General features: G+C 41.1%; 1 protein-coding gene and 1 long non-coding RNA gene across 19 annotated transcripts in view; one reads left to right on the top strand and one right to left on the bottom strand.

Annotated features, from left to right (window-relative positions):
- The window catches only part of Plcd4 (phospholipase C delta 4), a 41381-nt gene extending 28003 nt beyond the window's left edge, over nucleotides 1-13378 (bottom strand). For 2 of the 18 annotated variants that reach the window (XM_040267829.2, XM_040267837.2), the window contains exons 1-7: nucleotides 12529-12853; nucleotides 12278-12362; nucleotides 7005-7060; nucleotides 6714-6872; nucleotides 3532-3760; nucleotides 2108-2237; nucleotides 1321-1552 (exon numbers count right to left, since the gene is read on the bottom strand). In XM_040267829.2, the coding sequence (XP_040123763.2) occupies nucleotides 1321-1552; nucleotides 2108-2237; nucleotides 3532-3760; nucleotides 6714-6872; nucleotides 7005-7026 (772 nt within the window). In that variant the 5' untranslated portion in view covers nucleotides 7027-7060; nucleotides 12278-12362; nucleotides 12529-12853. Of the gene's footprint in view, nucleotides 1-1320; nucleotides 1553-2107; nucleotides 2238-3531; nucleotides 3761-6713; nucleotides 6873-7004; nucleotides 7061-11391; nucleotides 11520-12277; nucleotides 12423-12528; nucleotides 12858-12892 lie in introns of those variants that run through there. The other 16 variants (XM_021729941.3, XM_040267836.2, XM_078018015.1 and 13 more) reach the window with 15 other exon arrangements.
- LOC120883687 (uncharacterized) lies at nucleotides 11830-18025 on the top strand. Its single transcript, XR_005725863.2, has 2 exons — nucleotides 11830-12598; nucleotides 17324-18025. It is a non-coding gene; the product is annotated as an uncharacterized LOC120883687 (long non-coding RNA).
- Nucleotides 18026-21347: the final 3322 nt, after the last annotated feature.

Raw genomic sequence — 21347 nt, 5'->3', positions numbered from 1 at the left:
ACTACCATACAAATCTGGGATCACTGATATTCTAACACTGTTTGACTCTAAGTTCCATGAGGACAGTGTTCTTGTCTAATCTAAGTGCCAATTATCTTTGATACTCAGTGTAGGTCCTGTTACATTACAGGTACTTGATAAGTATTATCTGAAGTGGTGAATATATGATTAAACAAGGTGGAGTTGAGATTCAGGAAACCTGGATCACTTTGGCTTTCAATCAACTTATCTCTTCTTTATTTTCTAGAGAGGCACTAATTAAGAAATGACCTGAGTTGAATTCCAATTCTTTTCTCATTACCTGTTGACTTGAAGTAAATCGTTTAACCTCTCTCTCTCTCTCTCTATATATATATATATATATTTTTTTTTAAATGTATTTTTATGTGGTGCTGAGAATCAAACCCAGTGCCTCACAAGGGCTAGATGGTGCTTTTCCATTAAGCTACAACCCCAGCCCAGTCATTTAATCTTTCTAAACCTCAACTTTCCTTTTTATAAAACTGATTTAATAATAGAACACATTCTAACAGAGGATTAAGGATTAGAAGAGAAAAGGTATGTAGCGATATTAGCAAATTATGGAATACTTACCAAAGACCCAATAAAGAGTATAGCTATTGAATTATAAGTAGTAGTGAGAACTAAATTAAGTGAATGAGAAAGTGCCTTGTAAATAATTTACTGTTAATGTAAATTTCTCACTCTGAAAGGAATGGAGGGATAAAAACAAGTCTACAGACAAAGTCAAAGAAAGTTCAAGGATTAAGAAGGTATATTTTAGCTGCACTTGTTAAATGCTAAATTATTGGCTTCTTCATCATGCCCCTGCCCAGAGCTGTCTAGATTTTTCATAGAGGGACTCAGAGATTCAAGAACACTTGGAGAATTTGAAGAAATCCAAGGAAAGGACAAAAAGCCAGGATTTAATGGGACAGCAGATAGGAACCATGAAGGGGAACTAGAGGAAAAAGTATAATTTGCATAAAGAAAAGGCCAAAACAAGAGCACTAGGAGTTTTCTGTTGCCACTAAGGACAAAGTTGATATCAGGAAGAATTTTCTGAATGTAAAGAATATGAAACGTGAGCATAGGGGAATTTAATCTTCCTCCTGAGAGAAGACACCTGTCTTATCCAGGCAGGGAATGGCTGTTCACCTCTAGAAGGAACAGTTAAATGAGATGATTGGGCAGAGGGCCAGAGTAGGGATGGACTCAGTCTCCCATAAGTTAGTCAAAAGACTGTCTCTGGATCATTATAATCATGGCCTGTCCCCCTCACACCATGGCTGGTACCTCTGTACACCTAGTTTCCCTTACCACTTTCTGAAGGCTCATAGCGGTCAATGAGTTCCAGAGCAAGGTCAGAGGCTCGCTCTCTTTCTTTCTGCTCCTCTCGAAGGAAATCCACAAATTCCAGCAGGGTCAGTTTCTGCCCATCATCAGAAAATTGTTCAAACATTTCATGCACCTCAATGCGTTTTGTCAATGCCTGATAGAAATATACAAATTCTTCTCCTTCTAGAGTCCCAGAATTGGACATGTCTGCTTCCTGCAACAGGTTTAGGAGAGAGTGGACAGACATTTCAGTGGGAAAATTTATGACCTTCACTTGTTCTTAAGGACATTTCATTGACATACATATTCAAAGATGCTTCCATAAAACTCCACAGAACCCCTGACACCTTGTGTTCATAGAAGTCACTTCAGTAAGAAAAAAGCAAACTTGCAGCTATATCATTTGCTAGTAGAGAAAATTTCCACCCAAAAGAGTTCTTCCTCCCAAAGCTCCCTAGGTCAGGATATACTTCCTTCAATTACTCATATTCCAGTTGGGGTTTGTTCTAGGCACCTGTGAAATTCTGGCCACAAACAGAGAGGTCCCTTGAGGTCCAACATAATCACATATTGTTATTTACCATTCATGGGATTATGACTCATCTTTCCAACAAGACTAAATGGCAAGAATCATTCCCTACACTTTCCACTGAGCCTGTCATGATGCTAGGGCACACAGTAGGGATTCAACAAATGAATGTTGCTGACTGGCGTCAGAAGCCTGCATGTAGATGGTTGGCTCCTGAAAATTCTTCCTCTGCAGACTCACCTGAAAAAGACCAAAGGCATATTCTTGGTCCATTTCCACATTCATCAGACGCAACAACCGCCGAACTTCTTCGAAAGTCATCCGACCATCTTGGTTTTTGTCTCCACGCTGGAACAAATCACTCAACCATCCAGGTCTGAGTCAAGGCAAAAGCACTGTATGTATGTGTTTGTGTGTTCAGAAGTATGTGCATCTTTATCCATTGACATCCCTCCCCTGTCTTTGTTGCCAGTCCCATGCCAATCCATTCCCCACACAGCTTTAGAATAATCTCTCTAGACCAACAATCTATCTTGTCACTGAATGGCTCAGGTACCTGCAGGGACCTCTCTGCTGCCTGAAGAAAGAAACTCAAATTCCTTAACATAGAAATTAAGATTCCCTTCACCCCTTGGATCTTACACAACATAGCCTGTTCAATATATCTCTGTCTTCCTTGCACTTTATAGCTAGACTCAGCAACTCCCTGCTCTCGACTTTCTCTCTTGCTCCTCAATTTCCTATCTCCAGACCTTTACTCATTCTGTTCGCCCAGGCAGAAGTGCCTTTCCCTCCTCCACTCATCATGTTCCAATTCTTCCATTTTTCAGACCCAGCTCACAAACTATTTATTCCCTGAAGCTTTATCAATACACTCTTAAGTAGAATGAAATAATCTTCCTTTAAATACATACAAATCATCTAAGAACAACAATTCTTTGGAACTTAGATTATTTATATCCTCTCTCCACTAACTGAAGCAATATCTGTATCTCATTAATATTTGGAACCCTAAAGCTTTGTATAGTTCCTGAAACATTCTGTTTAATAAGTGATTAATGAATGAATAAGTGAGCTGGTGTACAATCCAGCAATCTTGAAGTTGTCTATATCATTGAGCCCTCGAAGAAATGGCTTCCTGTCCAATACTATGGTATCCCTATGGTAGTATATGCTTTTGGATTTTCTGTTCAGCTTTTAGGAGCAATGCCTTATTTGCACCTCTGTCTCTCACTGTCCCTTCCTCCAAACCCTACAAGTCCTCATTCATGCCAAACTCTGTGCCATCCCTAGCATTCATTTTTCCTTCAGAATCCTCAGTTACACTTAACCTAAGATGTCTCAGCAGGCTGGGGATGTGGCTCAAGCAGTAGCGCGCTCGCCTGGCATGCGTGCGGCCCGGGTTCAATCCTCAGCACCACATACCAACAAAGATGTTGTGTCCGCCGAGAACTAAAAAATAAATATTAAAAAAAAATTCTCTCTCTCTCTCTCTCTCCTCTCTCACTCTCTCTTTAAAAAAAAAAAAAAAAAGATGTCTCAGCCCATATAATCTGGACCCTTTAGCTTTCCTATCCCTCACCCCTTCCCATCTTCCCTAGCTCTGTAATATCTGGCTTCTTCAGTCATTCCCAGTCCCCACCCTGACTCCAACTTGTTGATACTGGTCCAGCCGCTCCTTTTGGTCCATGCTGGTAACAAGGTCCACCAAAAGCTGGAGTCCTCGCATCCAGTTCTGGGCCTCCTCAACACTGTTGGCAATCAGATCCAGGTTGGGACGGCGGCCATGGAAGACAATGGTGAAGCCCTGCTCCAGGGGGAACTCATCTGCCAGGCTGCGCAGCAACTCAGAATCATGACCTTTACGCACTGTCTCCACATCGGAGATTGAGACTGCCAAAGAAGCAGGTGGGAGCACTGAGAAAGGGGTCCAACAAATTGTAAGGGCTTAGGGGCAAGGACCAGTGCCTACTTCTTCATGAAAACATAGAAAGGAGGAACTCCAGTCTCTGCAGACTGAGTCCCAAAAGGTGTAGTACAGAGAGACATAGTAGGGTTCCAGGGCCCATGTGAATCACTGCAGTTTCTATAGGCAGCTGGGCAAGGGACCTGTGCTATGGACAGCAAGACATAATTTCCAGTCACAAAGTTAGCAGAGTGACACAGATCAAAACAACTTAATTCTTCAGTGTCCTCATCTTAAGTAAGAATATTCCTTTCCATGGTCAGTCTAAATAGTGATCATAGGAGGACTGGCAGGAATGATAAACGAGAACACGCTGAAAAGCAGTTACAACAAAGCAGCTCATGCTCACATTCAGATTTGAGGGTTTCTTCTTTCCAGATGTCTGGAGAGAGTAAAAAAAAAAAAATTCTTCCACTCCTTTTATGGAAGGGGTGGTGAGGACTGTGAACTTTAATTATGTCTCTAAAGCAGACTCTCTTAAATGTATCCTGTGATCAAATTTGTAGTGATATGCCAGGTGCAGTGGTGCATGCCTATAATCTCAGCAGCTCAGGAGGCTGAGGCAGGAGGATCACAGATTCAAAGCCAGCGTTAGCAACTTAGTGAGGTTGTAAGCCATCTAGTAAGACCCTGACTTAAAACAACAACAACAACAAAATAAAATAAAATAAAATAAAAAGGACTAGGTGGGGCTGGGGATGTGGCTCAAGCGGTAGCGTGCTCGCCTGGCATGCGTGCGGCCCAGGTTCGATTCTCGGCACCACATACAAACAAAGATGTTGTGTTCGCCGAAAACTAAAAAATAAATATTAAAAAACTCTCTCTTTCTCTCTCTCTAACTCTCTCTTTAAAAAATAAAATAAAATATGTTTTTAAAAAAAGGGCTAGGAATGTAGATCAGTGATTAAGTGACTTTGGGGTCAATCCCTGGTAAAAGGGATTTTCTAAAAAAAGAAAATATTGTTTTTCTTTTTTTAGAGGTATCACAAAGAGCTTGGCCAATAGGATGAACACTGTTATTTTTTTCTTCAGTACTGGGGATTGATCCCAGGGGTGCTCTACCACTGAGTTATACCTCCATGCTTTCTCTTTTTTATTTTGAGACAGGGTCTCACCAATTTGCTCAGACTAGCCTTGAACTTGTGATCCTTCTGTCTCAGCCCCCTGAGTAGGTAGGATTATAGGTGTGCCCCACCACATCCAAATTTGATATGTTTTTTTTATGTTTTAAAAATACATAATGGGGGCATTGTGGCTCAGAGGTAGAGCGCTTGCCTCACATGTGTGAGACCCTAGGTTCGATCCTCAGCACCACATAAAAATGAATAAGTGAAACAAAGGTATTATTTCCAACTACAACTAAAAAATAAATACTGGGGCTGGGATTGTGGCTCAGTGGTCTGAGTGCTCGCCTGGCACGTGTGAGGTCCTGGGTTTGATCCTCAGCACTACATAAAGATAAATAAATAAAGGTATTGTATTCAACTACAACTACAAAATAAATATTTAAAAATAAACAAATAAATAAATAGATACTAAAAAGTACCATAATGGAGCTGGGGTTGTGGCTAAGTGGTAGAGCACTTGTCTAGCATGTGTGAGGCACTGGGTTTGATTCTCAGCAACGCATATAATTAAGTAAATAAAATAAAAGTCCATGAACATGAGCTGGGGATGTGGCTCAAGCGGTAGTGCGCTTGCCTGGCATGCGGGCGGCCTGGGTTCGATCCTCAGCACCACATACAAAACAAAGATGTTGTGTGCGCCGAAAACTAAAATATATATATTAAAATTCTCTGTAAAAAAATAGTCCATGAACAACTAATAAAAATATTTTTTAAAAAATACCATAATGGCTAACACTTATTAAATGCATCCTGGTTTCAGATCCTGTGCTAGGTATGTGCTTTACAAATCAACTCATTGAGTCTCTGTAACCTAGTAGGTAGGTACTGTTTTTTTTTGTACGGGAGATCGAACCAGGGTCACTTAACTACTGAGCCACATCCCCAGCCCCCCTTTTTAATTTTTTTTATTGTAGATGAACAGAATACCTTTATTTTATTTGTTTACTTTTTATGTGGTGCCAGGGATCGAACCCAGTACCTCCTGCATGCTAGGCAAGCGCTCTACTACTGAGCCCAAAACTCTGGCTCGCCCAGCCCCCTTATATATTTTATTTAGAGAAAGAATTTCACAGAGTTTTTTTAGGGCCTCGCTGAGGCTGACTTTGAACTAATGATCCTCCTGTTTGAGCCTCCTAAACCACTGGGATTATAGGTGTGTACCACTGCACCTGTGGGCAGGTATTGCTTAATACTCATTTTACAGATGAGAAACAGAAGCTCAGTTTAATTAAGTAAGTTGTCAAAAGCCACTCCTCTAGAAAGTAGAAGAGCTAGGATTTTAATTCAGGCAGGCTGATACCTAAGGTCATGGTCTTATAATAACAATAATAAAAAAGATATAGCCTATGACTTATTGAATCTTACTTAGTGTGCCAAGACTCTTTCAAGTCCTTTATATGCAATATTAATTTTTTTAAAAATATTTTTTTTAGTTGTAGATGGACCCAATACCTTTATTTATTTATTTTTATGTGGTGCTGAGAATAGAACCCAGTGCCTTATACATGTGAGTCAAGCGCTCTGCCCCTGAGCCACAATCCTAGCCCTGCAAAAACTAATTTAATCCTTCATAACAGCCTTACAGGAGCAAATATTATCTATGATCTCCTTGCACAGGCTCAGATACAGCCATAGTGAGACAGCACAAGGACATACTATTGTAAGACTCTGGTATCTCCCCTCCCCTCAGGCTGCCATGTTCCTCTGGGACCTTCCACCCTTGTGCCCACCCACAGCTATCCAGGTCACTCACAGGTGGGCTTTTCACTGCCCCTAGCCTGACGAGCATGCCAGACTGTCATGCCATCATTCTGAAGTCTGAAGTATCTTGGCTTCTTCCAGCTTTTCGATCTCACCTTCCGCATCAGTGTGCCTTCTTGCATTTGCAGCAGGTCCTGATCAGTGGTCAGTCCTGGGACAAGAAAAGCAGGGAGAGATAGCCAGTGGAGAGAGAAGAGGGCCCAGAAGGAGCTCTAGAACAGGGGTCAGGTCTCCTTTCCTTTTCTGGGCTTCTTCCTAAGCCCTCTTCTGAAAGGGTACTCACGGTCTTGTATCAGGGATGCCATCACTCATTGGTCCGCCAGCTGGCGCCAGAGTCACCTAAAAGAAGCAAGAGAAGGAAACTGCTGTTTCCTTAGTGCGCAAAATATATGGGTCAGGTACTTCATCTCCATAGTCAGCTATATTTTACTTCTAATTTGAGGTTGGTGACTCTGAGGCTTAGGTAGCCTAAGAATCTAGCTTAAGATTTCATAAAGATCAGAATTTTAAGGCTGGGATTGTAGCTCAGTGGTAGAGAGCCTGCTTAGCTTTTGTGAGGCACTGGGTTCGATTCTCAGTACTGCATATAAATAAATAAAGATCCATCAACAACTAAAAATATTTTTTTAAAAAGATCAGAATTTAAAATCAGATATATCTTTTCCCAGAGCCTCTGCTCTTTCCCATGACTATTCCTAGGAAAGGCTAAACAAGGGCACCTACAACCCACTAAGTAGCTTTGCTCCACACTTATTCTCACATCCTCATCTTGCTGGTGACCCCTTTCAGAACCTGGAATCTCCCCACACCCTAGCTGTCTCTTCTTTAGGAAGAATCATCCCAGCCTCCTCTTCTGGAAACCCTGTCTGGCTCCTGAAGAACTAGGACAGAAAGTACTTCTTGAGTCTCTGCTATAACACTTAGTTGTATTTTTCTGCCTTCACATTGTAGAGCATGTTTTATATTCTTTTACATAGCAGTTATTCTCACAGTTTTTAATGGAGTGATTAAGTTACACAAGTCTTGGAATTACATTTTCTTTTTTTTTTTTTTGAGAGAGAGAGAGAGAGAGAGAATTTTAATATTTATTTTTTAGTTTTCGGCAGACACAACATCTTTGTTTGTATGTGGTGCTGAGGATCGAACCCGGGCTGCACGCATGCCAGGCAAGTGCGCTACTGCTTGAGCCACATCCCCAGCCCTTGGAATTACATTTTCAAGTTTTCTCTACTTACTAAAAAAAGGGCACATCCTTTAAGATATATGCTACCCAATTTATATGCTGGCTAAACTGTCCTAGTTGCTAACACAAAATTCCCTTTAAAAGAACTAGAAGCACTGGGAACAGTAGCACATTTGTAATCCTAGCTAGTTAGGAGGCCAAGTCAGGAGGATTGTAAGTTTGAGGCCAGCCTAGGCAATTTAGCAAGACCCTGTCTCAAAATACTATTTTTTTTAATTTATTTTTTACTTTTAGGTGGACACAAAATCTTTATTTTGTTTTTATGTGGTGCTGAGAATCGAACCCAGTGCCTCATGCATGCTAGGCAAGTGTGCTACCACTTGAGCCACAGCCCCAGCCCTCAAAATACTATTTTTAAAAATGGCTGGGGATATAGCTCTGGTGGAGTGCTTGCCTAGCACCCATAAGGTTTACTCCCTAGTACCACACACATGCACACACACAAAAAAAACCTAACAATATTTAATATGTGGCCACTTTGATTCTAGTACTACCCCATAAACATATTCAATCTTGACCAGATTGTTTTGACAAAGCTTATGAAACATAAAGAGCGCTCTCTCTCTCTCTCTCTCTCTCTCTCTAATGAACAAAGGACCTACACTTGAATAGAAGCACTTTGTGTTTCTTAATTAAAACATTTAAAAATTTTGCCAGGGCTGGGGATGTGGCTCAAGCAGTAGTGCGCTCGCCTGGCATGCATGCGGCCCGGGTTCGATCCTCAGCACCACATACAAAGATGTTGTGTCCGCCAAAAACTAAATAATAAATATTAAAAAATTCTCTCTCTCTCTCTCTCTCTCTCTCTCTCTCTCTCTCTCTCTCTCTCTCTCTTTCTTTCTTTAAAAAAATTTTTTTTCCAGGCATAGTAGTGCATGTCTGTTATCCTCAGGTAGCTGAGGCAGGAGGTTAAGCAACCCTGGGTTCAATCCCCAATACCAAAATAAAAAAATAACTTTTGACAGTGATGAACATTTAAAACAACCTTACTCAGGAGGCTGAGGCAAGGGAACCATAAATTCAAGGCCAGCATCAGAAAAAAAAAAATCTGGGGCAAATACTGCTATGCTGCCATGGTGGCACATGCCTGTAATTCTAGAGATTTGAGAGGCAGAGGCAGAAGGATTGCAAGTTCAAAGCCAACCTCAGCAACTTAGTGGAGCCATCAGCAATTTGGTGAGACCCTGTCTCAAAATAAAAAATAAAAGGGCTAAGGATGTGGCTGGTTCAGTGATTGAGCACTCCTGGATTCAATTCCTGGTACCAAAAAAAAAAAAGGGGGTGTGGGGTTGTTGCTCAGTGGTAGAGCGCTTGCCTAGCATGTGTGAGGCACTGGGTTTGATCCCCAGCACCACATTAAAAAAACTAAATAAACAAAATAAAGGTATTGTGTCCACCTACAACTAAAAAGGACTGGGGACGCAGATCAGTGGTAGAGCACCCCTGGGTTCAATTCCCAGTATTGTCAAACAAACAACATAAGCAGGGTATGGTGGTCCATGCCTGTAATCCCAGTGGCTCAGGAGGCTGAGACAGGAGGATTGAGAGTTCAAAGCCAGCCTCAGCAATGGCGAGGTGCTAAGCAACTCAGTGAGACCTTGTCTCTAAATAAAATACAAAATAGGGCTGGGGATGAGGCTCAGTGGTTGAGTGCCCCTGAGTTCAATCCCTGGTACCAAGAAAAAAGAAAAAAGAAACAAAAATATATATAAGCTACTCCAGATTTTATAGAGGAATAAAGAAGGAGGTTCAGAAATGTGATGTGACTTGTCTGAGGTCACACAGCATATTAGAATTCTGTCTCTCTTTGATGAGAAGAACCACCTATAAAGTCACTCTAAAGTGATTCAGGGAGAAGGTGGAGATCACTGAAAATGCCCTATCTACAGGACTTAAAGATGCCTTTCTAAAAAGGTAACAGATTGAAGAGGGAATGTTGGGAAGAAGTTTCTTGGGAGAAAAACAGTCTGTGACAGTTGCAAGAATAAGATATTTTTCTGGCTAAGGCTGGCTATTGTGTGTCTTGGGTAAGATCAGAAGAAACCTCTGAAAAGAGGAAGGGATTCCCAGGGCTTCCTGAAAGACAGAGAGAGAGATTTTTATCTCCATATCCAGGTGAAGAAGCACAGTATGAAATAATCTGAAACTTACAGAAGTTAAATCAACATTGAAGTAGAAAGTGATAGGTCTCTCTTAAAGTTCTTAAAGGTCAAGGTTGAAGTATAATCTTCAGTGGTATCATTCTGCCTTTGCCTCTCTTTGAACTTCAGCTCCCATCTGTGGGGCATAGAGACTCTGGGGTGGAGCTAGGGCCTGGGAGAAGACAGAACTACCTTCATTTATACCTCTGATCAGGAGCCTCAATAATGTCCTACAGCACGAGAAACCTAGAGGTCTAGGTCCTCTGCCTAGACACCCTTATTTGATAGACTATTTCCTCTCAAACCAGCCTTAGGAAACCCTCCTTTGTCAAACCCTGGGGCTTGCTCTCCCTCACCCTAGCTAACTTTGCGCCCATTCCCGAATTATTATTCTAAACCTGTATCCAGGTGACTATGGCTATAAGAGCACCAGCTTTAATTCAGGAGCTGCAGAATGTCAGAACTGGACTTCATTCTTTACAGAGGAGGATTGAGTACTAGAAAGATTGGTGGATCTGTTGGGGTCATTTAGTTGAGTTGCAAAACTGGGACTAGAACCGAGGTCTCCATATAACCAATCAGAGAGCTTGCTGAAACTCTGCCTTGTTCCAGAAAGCAGGTCAAAGTGAGGTTAGGGATCAGTGAGAGATGCTGATGTTTAATCTCTCCTCTTCATCATCCTCTGTTCCTCTTGTATCCCATAAAATAGCTTTTCTTTTCCCCATCCCATGTCTGATCTCATCCTTTCCCTTTCTTCCCAGCTCACTCTTCTCTCTTCTGGTCAGCCTCTTTTTGCTCTCCTCTTCTCGCCTCTTCATTACCTCTTCCTGTCACTTCCCTCCTCTGTCTCCACTAATTGCCAATAGTTCTGATTATCATTTCCTTTGAGGATTTTGAGACTATGGTCCAGGAGGAAGGACACTTGAGTTTGGACACTCAGTAGCATATCCCTCTGCTCAGCGTCACTTTTCCCTGTATCCTAGGAGATTGACTAAACAAAGTGCTCAGAGAATGTGAGTTAGAACCTAGTGTTCTAGGTCTTGGTGTTTCTTCTGTGTCTGAAAGGAAAGAATTTTACAGCTGATGCAGGTGCAGTGTGGAGAAAAGGAACCAAGGGTTTGTGAGTGGGGGCACTTAAGGGCACAGAGACTGAAAACTGACAGTAAGAAAGATTAGGTTTTCAATGTTATCTCTTAGACATGTATGTGGAGACCTTAGAGGATACAGATAGTTGCCTGGATACTACAGGTATGACAAAAGACACGTAAAATAAGATGGGAAGTAACCTTGGGCTGCAGAACAAGATTTAGTCCTCAACTCCCAAGTGTCTTCATGTCACCTAAAGACGGACTTTGGCAATGTCGCCATTGGTGCCAATGACATTACACTAGGAATCAGGATGTCTCAATTCTCTCTGAGGGGCAGGAAGAAAGACAATCATTTTGACTATTCCCTTGCTTCTGAGAAGATTATGTCTAGCCTTATGTCATGGATTATGTCTAGGATTATGCCATGTAAAAAGGATAGAATGGCTCTAGTCACAGGTCACAGCTCTCAGAATGTTAGAACTTGAAGGCTCTTTCATAGCACATATAAACCAGGGTTTCACAGATAATTCAATGTCCCAGGGAAAGTGTCTTAAAATAGAGAATCCTTAGCTCCCACCCCCAAAATCTACCAGATCAAAATTTCCAAGGATGGGGCTCAGTAATATATATATATATTTTTTTTTTTTTTTTTTTTTGGTGGTGGTGCTGGGGATTGAACCCAGGGCTTTGTACATGTGAGGCAAGCACTCTACCAACTGAGCTACAACCCCAATATATATATATATATATTTTTAAACTAGCATATCTGGTACAAAGGCAAGTCTGGGGAGCCCTAAACTTTCTCCTAATACAGATCAAAAAAGTTATGGTCTAAAGTCCCAGGGTACAGTCTTCTGGTGTACCAAGAAACTGTCCTAGCTACCTAAGCAGGTGAAGAACAAGGCACAGAATTCAAACCTGCCTCTTTCCTAAGAAGTCTCATAACTCCTTGCTACCAGGAGTTTTTCTGCTTCTCCCTGGGTCTTGACCAGTTCTCCTTTGGAAACTCTCAAGGATCCATTAATAAGTCTCTGCTACAACTTGTCTACTCCAGTTCTTTCTTCTCTTATTGGGGTGGACTCACCTCTGAGAAGTCGCTAGGGTCAGCACTCCTGGCCTTGGATAGCTAAGAGGTTCTTCTTAAAAGGAGTGTTGACACCAGGCAAAAACTAGAAAAGTCAAAGAGGAAGACGCACTGGAGAGAACCAGGTGGAGGCAGCACTGTGAGCCTTTGGGGTGAGGAAAGTCAGGGCAAGTAAGCATCAGAAGAGCAAAGTAAGGCAGTCATGTAGGGCAGAGCATGGGCAGAGTCTGATCAAGCCTCCTGGCCCTTACCTGGGCAGGATAGCCGTCTTTTGTCTATGAGCTGTGCCCACCTGAGCTCTGTGTTGATCTCCACCGTGAGGTAAGAAATCCCAGCCTGGCTCCTTTTCTCCTTTGCTCTCGCCTGCTTCCTTCCCTCTTCTACTGCAGTCTGCTGTTCTGACTGGCAGCGTTACAATCCCTTAGAGTCCAAGGAAAAGAGTAGGGTGGTTTGAGATGGGAGCACTTTTCTCAGTCCAGCCCATTCAACTCTTAAAGGCCCAGGACACCAGTTACTCGAGGTGGGGGTGGGGTGAGAGAAAAGGATTGAGATGGATTTGACAACCATCTCCAGAGAGGAAAAGCCTGGCTGCTGTTTTTTATCTTGATCCCGTACCTCCCTCCATGGCCCCAATCCGGCAGAAGCTCTCAAAATGAAACCCAAGGAATGTCTGAATTGTAGTGCTCCGTGAATCTCAGCTTTTCATTCTGACCGGTCTCTGCATGTAACACAGCTGCTTTCGCCCTCATTTCATCTGGCTGCTTTCCACAGTGTCTTTCCATCGGCTTGCTCCTATGTCTCTGCCCCCTGCCTTGCAGGGCACTAGTTCTAACTCTGTGGCACAGGAATAGGAAGAAACAGGATGGGAAAGGAGGAAGATGAGGAGAAAGGAAGGAGAGGAATGATCATGGAGTGTAGGGGGGCAGGTAGTGTTTATGTATATTTAAGGTATTCAAAGGAATTTCTTTAAAAGAATGCACGTATTAGGTTGGGGATGTGGCTCAACTGGTAGCACGCTCGCCTTGCGTACATGCCGCCAGGTTCGATCCTCAGCACCACACACCAACAAAGATGTTGTGTCCTCCGAGAACTAAAAAATAAATATTAAAAAAATTCTCTCTCTCATTAAAAAAATGCATATATGAATATGTGAAACAATTCACCTTCTCCTCCCCCCTCCCCCTTCTTCTTCTCCTTCTCCTCCTCCTCCTCCTCCTCCTTCTTCTTCTTCTCTCTCTCTCTCTCTCTCTCTCTCTCTCTCTCTCTCTCTCTCTCTCTCTCTCTCTCTCTCTCTCAACAGGGATTGAACTCAGGGGCACTTAACCACTGAACCACATCCCCAGCTCTTTTATTTAGAAACAAGGTCTCGCTAAGTTGCATAGGGCCTCATTAAGTTGCTGAGGCTGGCTTTGAACTTGTGATCCTCTTGCCTCAGCTCTTGAGCCTGGCACACCTGTTCTTTCTTTACACTTATTCATTCCTTCTACAAGCATCTGTCCAGTGCCAGGTCATATGTGTATGTTTACAAAGGGGTGAGTAGAGATGAAGCTGGCTCATGATGTGTAAGAACCCAGAGCAGCAAGGAGTACAGGCCAGAAAGATACTCACTAGGAAAGAAGGGTGAGGAGCTCCTTACAAGAGTGGCTGACATGGCAGTTGAAACAAAAACCAAGAATGAGGAAAGAGGATTAGGACAGGAACAGGGAATTGTAAAGAGCTTTATGATCATGAGAAACTGAAGCCCATGGAAGTTTACACAATGACCTAGACTCCTGTGTCGGCAATGGAGACAACCAGCCCCATCACGAATCCCAAACACTGTGAGCTAAGATCTGCTTTTGATCTGTCTTTGGAAGACAGTGGGATATGGTTCTTTCTGGACCAATGGATGACCATAAGGCAGTTAAGGGAACAGGGCAGAGCCCTGTACTTGAATGTCTATGAGATCCTTTTTCGGTGAGGTGTATTTTAATCATAGCCACAGAGGGAATCAGCTGTGTGAAACAGTGGGATTCAAGTGTGCTGAGATCAGGCTGTCTCTTGTGGTTCCCCCAAACATCTTTCAACTGCCTAATATTCTTCCACTAGTGGTTATTTATAGCTAAACTTTTAGCACCATTAAAATAAAATCCTCAGGGCTGAGCCTGTGGATCAATGGTAGAGCGCTTGCCTAGTATGTGTGGAGCCCTGGGTTCAATTCTCAGCATCAAATAAAAATAAACAAAATAAAGGTATTTGTCCATCTACAACTAAAAAAAATAATAAAATAAAATCCTCCTAAGTAATAGCCATAAAATAGAGAGGAAGAAGGTGTTGTGATGGGATGAAGCACGTAACTGGCTTTTGAAATAGCTGGCTAAGTTCTACTTCTAGTCTTGAGTGCTAACAGGGGACTTTATAATAACTACTAAGCCAGACATTATCTTTATGTAGTTTTCTATATCTGTGTTATATTTTGCAAATAAAGGTTTTTAAACTTTGCAATTTTTTTTGAAGCCTTCATGGTTTTAAATAATTTATACCTAGGTTAAGTTGCTCATGCTCTTTACTGATAGGGGAAGAGAGAATGAAGGGAGGGGAGGCATTAAAAGGGAGACCATTCTTAGGGAATAGGGGTGTCAAAATGTGAGCTGTGCCGAATTCAGATTTGACTTAATATAGACCCTGTCTTCCATGCTTGTCGTTTTCTCGTTCCTACTTGCTTGACATCATTATCTCCTTTTTCTGAGCTTCACCTTCATATCCCCCCTCTTTTATATCACTCCTCTTTTAACCCCAGGATTATATTCATCTGTGTCTTTCTGAGTCATTATCAGCTCAATGCTGCACAACCTCCTTTCGTTCTGGGTGATCTGTGAGGGATGCTATCACACATCCTGGATTTTCTGGGAGAGCATAGATTTCAAATATTAAATTTCAACATCCTCATTAACACACCAGTACTCCACAGTCCATGGATCTGATTTTTGGACTTTCACAAAGTTAAATGGCTCCCAAGACTGCTTAGAAGGAATGCCCTTAGAAAGTAGGCATGATTCTCATTAAATCCAGAGAGAGAACAGATGGCCGCAGGCACAGGAACTGTCCATCTGGTTTGGTAATTCCTATTTCTGCAAAGATCCTGGCCCTTCCCCCCACTGATGTCTATTATTAACAGATTCAGAAACCTGAGCAGGGCAGCAGTAGCAGAGGGACTTTCTGGGAACAATGCCCAGGAAAGGCCTAGAAGGCCTAAACTGAAATGAAGCAGCAGCTGGCAGAGGTAGACCTAAACACAGTACTCTTCCTCCGTCACTCAGACCTGCCTAGACCCTCCTCTAGACATTTAGGGCAAATGACATCATACATAAACACCTTTGCTTCTTAGGACATTCCAGCTGAAAGTTTAAGGCAAATTCCCCAGACTATACAGCCAAACTACTCAAATTTCTGAAATGAATGGTGGTCAAAAAAGTAACTCAAAATATCAAATTCCATTTTAAAATCATAAATATGAACCAGGTGTGATGGTGTACACCTGTAATACCAGTGTCTCGGGAGAGGAGACTGAGGCAGGAGGATTGCAAATTCAAGGCCAGTCTCAGCAACTTAGTGAAAGCTCTGTCTCAAAATAAAAAATAAAAGACCTAGGTATATAGCTTAGTGGTAAAGTGCCCCTTGAGCTCAACATACAGTACAAAACAAAACAAAACAAAACAAACAAAAAACCCCAAACAAAACAACAATAACAAACCAAAAATACTAGAGAATAAGGGTGATAGAAGGCAAAATTAAGAGTACAAATGATATAATATTCCATGCCAAGAAATTTAACTTTCAGAAAAGATCATAAAACAAAATATAAGTAGATACTTTTTTTTTTTTTTTGCTTATTTTTACAGTACTGGGGATTGACCGAGGGGTACTCTACCCCTGAGCTATCACCTATCCCCCGTCAGCCCTTTTAATTTTCAAACAAGGTCTTGCTAAATTGCCCAGGCTGGCTTTGAACTTTTCTCTTGCCTCAGCCTTCAGAGAAGCTGAGATTACAGGTATGATCCATCAAGCCAAGCTAGCATATGTTTTTTATAAGTTATTTCTACAAAAAGATTGAAAGTTAAAGGAAATTAAAGAAAGATATTTGGGAATAGTAAGACTCCACTTTTTTTTTTTTGGTACTGGGGATTGAACCCTCTGAACTACATACCCAGCCCTTATATTTTGAGACAGGATCTCACCAAGTTGCAGTTTCATCAAACTTATGATCTTCTTGCCCCAGCCTCCTGAATCACTGGGATTATAGGTATGCACCAGAACACATAGCTTCCAATTTTTTAAATTCAAGATTATCTTGGCTGTTCTTGCAGATTTTAGAATATGTCAATTTTCACAAAAATATACCTGCTGAAATTTTACTTAGAATTGTTTAGCCAGCAGATCAATTTGAAAAATTGGGCATCTGTATAATATTTTTTTTACAATCCTTGGAAATGATTTATCCTTCAATTTTTATAGGTCTCTACTTTCTTTCCAGAATATTTGTTTTTCATTAAAAGGTTCTTACATCATTTGACATACCTATTTCTAACTACTTGATTTCTTATGCTACTATACACTATATATCTTTGAAATATCATTTTCTATTTATTGTATTTCAGGAACATGTAATTGATTTTTTGGGTATATTGACTTTGTATTTTGTGATTCTGTTAACTTTGCTTCAGTTATTAATTCTGAGTATATTGATATTGATTCTCCTCCTTTCTCTTCCTCTCTCCTCCTCCTCCTCCTCTTCCTTTTCCCCCCCTAGTACTAGAGATTAAACCAGGGCTGCTCTACCACTACATCTCCAGCCCTTTTTATTTTGTTTTGAGACAGGGTCTTGCTAAGATGCCTGGGCTGCCCTCAAATTTGTGATTCTCCAGCCTCAGTCTCTCAAGCCCCCAGGATAATAGGCATGCTCCACCATGCCCAGCTGTAGATTCTTTTGGATAATATATGTACAGAACCATTTGTCAGCACATACTGAGGTTTTGTTTGTTTGTTCATCTTTTTCCTTTATAATAGCTTATATGTGCTAACTTACCAAACTAAATTAAGGAGTGCCTGGACCTGTGGACATCCCAAATCACATTAAGAACACTTGACACTGGAGCTTATCAACATCACCATATACAACCCCCTCACCTAAGACCCATAAAAGGAGGAGCCTCTCCAAGACTGGACATGGTGGCACCCTGATTCTGTCACAGGTCACTTACCAGGAAAATCACCACAGCGACAAAGCTTGAATTTTCTTTTCCAATGGGTTTCAGCAAAGCACTTTTTCTCCTGCCTGTGATAACCATGCATGGCCCACTCCAAGCTGACACTCTGAAACTGTCAGTCTAGACCCTCTGTTTTGACAACTTTATGGGACTGGCTCATTAAAATCTTATTTCTGAGTTGGGCACAGTGGCACACATCTGTAATCCCAGAGGCTAGGGAGGCTGAGGAAGGAGGATCGAAAGTTCAAACCCAGCCTCAGCAAAAGCAAGGCGCTATGGATTGGGGTTGCCTCGAATGTGTGAATTCCATCCTCAGTACCACATATAAATAAATAAAGGTATTGTGTCCATCTACAACTTAAAAAAAAAAACTGGAAAAAAGAATGGCAATTTGAGTCTTTCTGTGGCATATATGTGTGTATATAATTTCATTGTGTGAAGTATGATGTGTGACTAGAGTTCTAGATATTAGAAATTAAAATTGAAATAAAAGACTTTTCTATGTTTGCCTGGTTTATGACTATCAGATGATCCATGAGTATTCATTAGCACTGAAAGCAGTATAACCTGTGAATTGTTATTCAATAAAAAGACATCGTGGAAAAATACAAACTTTGGTCTGTTAATGACATAGCTACCTCATGAAATGATCATAATACTTTTTTTTTTTTTTGCAGTAGTGGGGTTTGAACCCAGGGGTGTTCTACCCCTGAGCTATACCCCCAGCCCTTTTTTAGCTTTTTAGAAAAAGCTAAACTGTGGAGGGGGGCCTGGGACTTGCCATCCTCCTGCTTCAACACTAAAATTACACGTGTGAGCCACTGAATTCAGCTGTTGATACTTATTAGATTAAGAATATAACTTTCTATCTTTCTATTCCTGGTTTTCAAAGTGATTTTTTTTTCCTTCCAGTATTGGGGATCAAGTGCAAATCCTCAAGCCTGTTAAACCCATGCTCTACCACTGAGTTATATTATCCAGTTTCTTTTTAAAAATATCATGGATAAGTGTTAAATTTTGTAGTGTTCTTCATGTATTGTGTGATCTTTTGCCTTTTATGTTGACTATGTGAATTGCATTAATTGGTTAAGTACTGAATTGATCTTACATATATTTTTTTGGTACTGGGGATTGAACTCAGGAACACTTGACCACTGAGCCACATCCTCAGCCCTATTTTGTATTTTATTTAGATATAGGGTCTCACTGAGTCGCTTAGTGCCTTGCTTTTGCTGAGGCTGGCTTTGAACTCACAATCCTCCTGCCTCAGCCTTCTGAGCCACTGGAATTACAGATATGTGCCACCATGCCTGGCTAATGATCTTATATATTTAATTTTTTTTTTAGTTGTTGATGGACACAATGCCATTATTTTATTTTATCCATTTTTATATGGTGCTGAGAATTGAACTCAGTGCCTCATACGTGCTAGGCAAGCATCTACCACTGAGCCACAACACCAGCCTTGATCTTGATTTTTAAATAAATCTAAATTAGATCTCATGCTGTTTTTCTTTTTTTTTTTTGGCAGTAGTAGGGCTTGAACCCAAGTGCACTCTTACTGATCAACATCCCCAGTCCTTTTTATTTTTTGTAATATGTGTTTTTATATATGTATACATATACATATGTATATATACAAATATATGTATACATATTCAGTTGTATCTGGACATAATGTCTTTATTTATTTTTATGTGGTACTAAGGATTGAACCCCGTGCCTCACAAGTGCTTTATACTGAGCTCCAACTCCAGCCCTTGATAACAGGGTCTTACTAAATTGCTTGAAGCTGGCCTTGAACTTGCAATCCTCCTGCCTCAACATTCCAGGTTTCTGGAATTACATGTGAGTCCCAGAGTTTGGCTGGTCTAAAGCTCTTGATCCTTCTGCCTTAACCTGGCCAACAGCTTGTGTATGTAGATTCTGCCTATCTCCACAATAGAGATTGGACCCTGGTTTTTGTAATCATGTTACTGAGAAGGTTTAAGGTGGCTGGATAATGATTCTTCACAAATGAACTGCAATCTGTTTTTTTCTATTTTCTGGGAACTTACAAAAGATTGGTGACTAAGATAAAAGCAATGTACTTTTTACTTTTGTGTGTGTGTGTGTGTGTATGTGGAGCTGGGGATTGAACCCAGGGACTTGTGCATGTGAGGCAGGCACTCTACTGAGCTATATCCCCAGCACTACTTACACTTCTAACGCTATTTATTTTACTTTCACCAGCCTACTTGGGGCTTATCAATTTTATTGATGTTTTCCAGGGACTCACTTCACTTTATTAATTTTTTATGTACCTTCTATTTCACATTATTATTTTTGGTTCTAGGACTGAACCCAGGTATGCTTAACCACTGAGCCACATCCCCAGCCCTTTTTGATACAGGGTCTTGCTAAATTGCTTAGGGTCTCACCAAGTTTCTGAGGCTAGCTTTAAAACTCATGATCCTCCTGACTCAGTCTCTTGAGCTGCTTCGACTCAGTCTCTTGAGCTGCTTCGACTAAGGCATGCACCACTGCACCTGACTCCTACTTTTTGAATGTTATTCTTTTCCAGTTTTTTGACATGAAGTCAGCTTTAGCCTTTCTTTTTCTGTAATGTGTGACTATGAGGTTATATACTTCAAAAAACACTACCTAAATGCTAAATGCTTCAGGTTCTGATAATGTCTTCATTATCAATTTAATTCAAAATACTTTAATTTCCTATGACCTTTTTTTTTCCCCTTTAACCCACAGGTTTAGAATCATAATGCCTAAATTCTAAGAGGGACTTTCCAGTTCTTTCTTTTTAGCTTGATCCCACTGCAGTCTATGGTTTCAGTTCTGAATTTTTTAAAGCTTACTTGATGGTCCAGTTATGATCAATTCTTGTACATGCTTTAGGCTCAATTTAAAAAAAAAATGCAGGGCTGGGGTTGTGGCTCAGCGGCAGAGCACTTGACTCGCACACACGAGATCTTGGGTTCGATTATCAGCATCACATAAAAAAAAAATAGGTGAAATATGCATGCTCTTGGTTAAGAGTGCAGTGTTTGATGTATGTCAGTTAAACGAGGTTAAGTGTATAACTAAAAATTTCTGCTTGTTATTTCTGCTTTTGAAATAAATGTATCAAAATACTTCTCCAAAAAATTAAATTCCACACTGTATCAGGAGGGCAAAAAAGATCTCATTTCACTCTATGGTTCCTTCAAATGTTTCCTTTTTTGATTCTGAGGATGGAACCCCAATGCCTTGGCAGAGTAAGTGTGTGTTCTACTGATGGGCTATGCCCTCAGCCCTCCTTCCCCTGCCCCCACACTGGAGATTGAAACCAGGAATACTTTTCCTTTTGAGCTCTTTGAAAATTTTGATAGGTGTCACCAAGTTGCTAGGATAACCTTTAACTTGTGATCCTCCTACATCAATCCCCCAACTAGCTGGAAATACAGGCATGCACACCTTGCCTGGCCATCCATGTTTTTTTGGGGGGGTGGGAGTGAGTTCTAGAGATTGAACCCAGTCAGGGCCTTATGCATTCGAGGCAAGCACTCTTCCAACTGAGATATATCCTCAGCCCATTGTTTTGTTTTAATATTTATTTTTAGATGTGCACAATATCTTTATTGTTGTTTGTTTTTATGTGGTGCTGTGGATTGAACCAAGGGCCTCGAACGTGCTAGGTGAGTGCTCTACCACTGAGCCACAACCCTAGCCCCACTTGGGCTTTTTGATAGCAACAAATTTGTATGTCTCCCTTTTCCTAACCTGTGAGCAGCAGGGATAGTGAACAGGGGAATCCTATGGAGACAGTGGGGAAGGCATGCTCTGAAATT

This window comes from Ictidomys tridecemlineatus, chromosome 7, assembly GCF_052094955.1.
Source record: "Ictidomys tridecemlineatus isolate mIctTri1 chromosome 7, mIctTri1.hap1, whole genome shotgun sequence".
Taxonomy (NCBI): Eukaryota; Metazoa; Chordata; class Mammalia; order Rodentia; family Sciuridae; genus Ictidomys; species Ictidomys tridecemlineatus.
The sequence above is the reverse complement of the archived record's forward strand: the minus strand, read 5'-3'. Positions and strand labels throughout refer to the sequence as shown.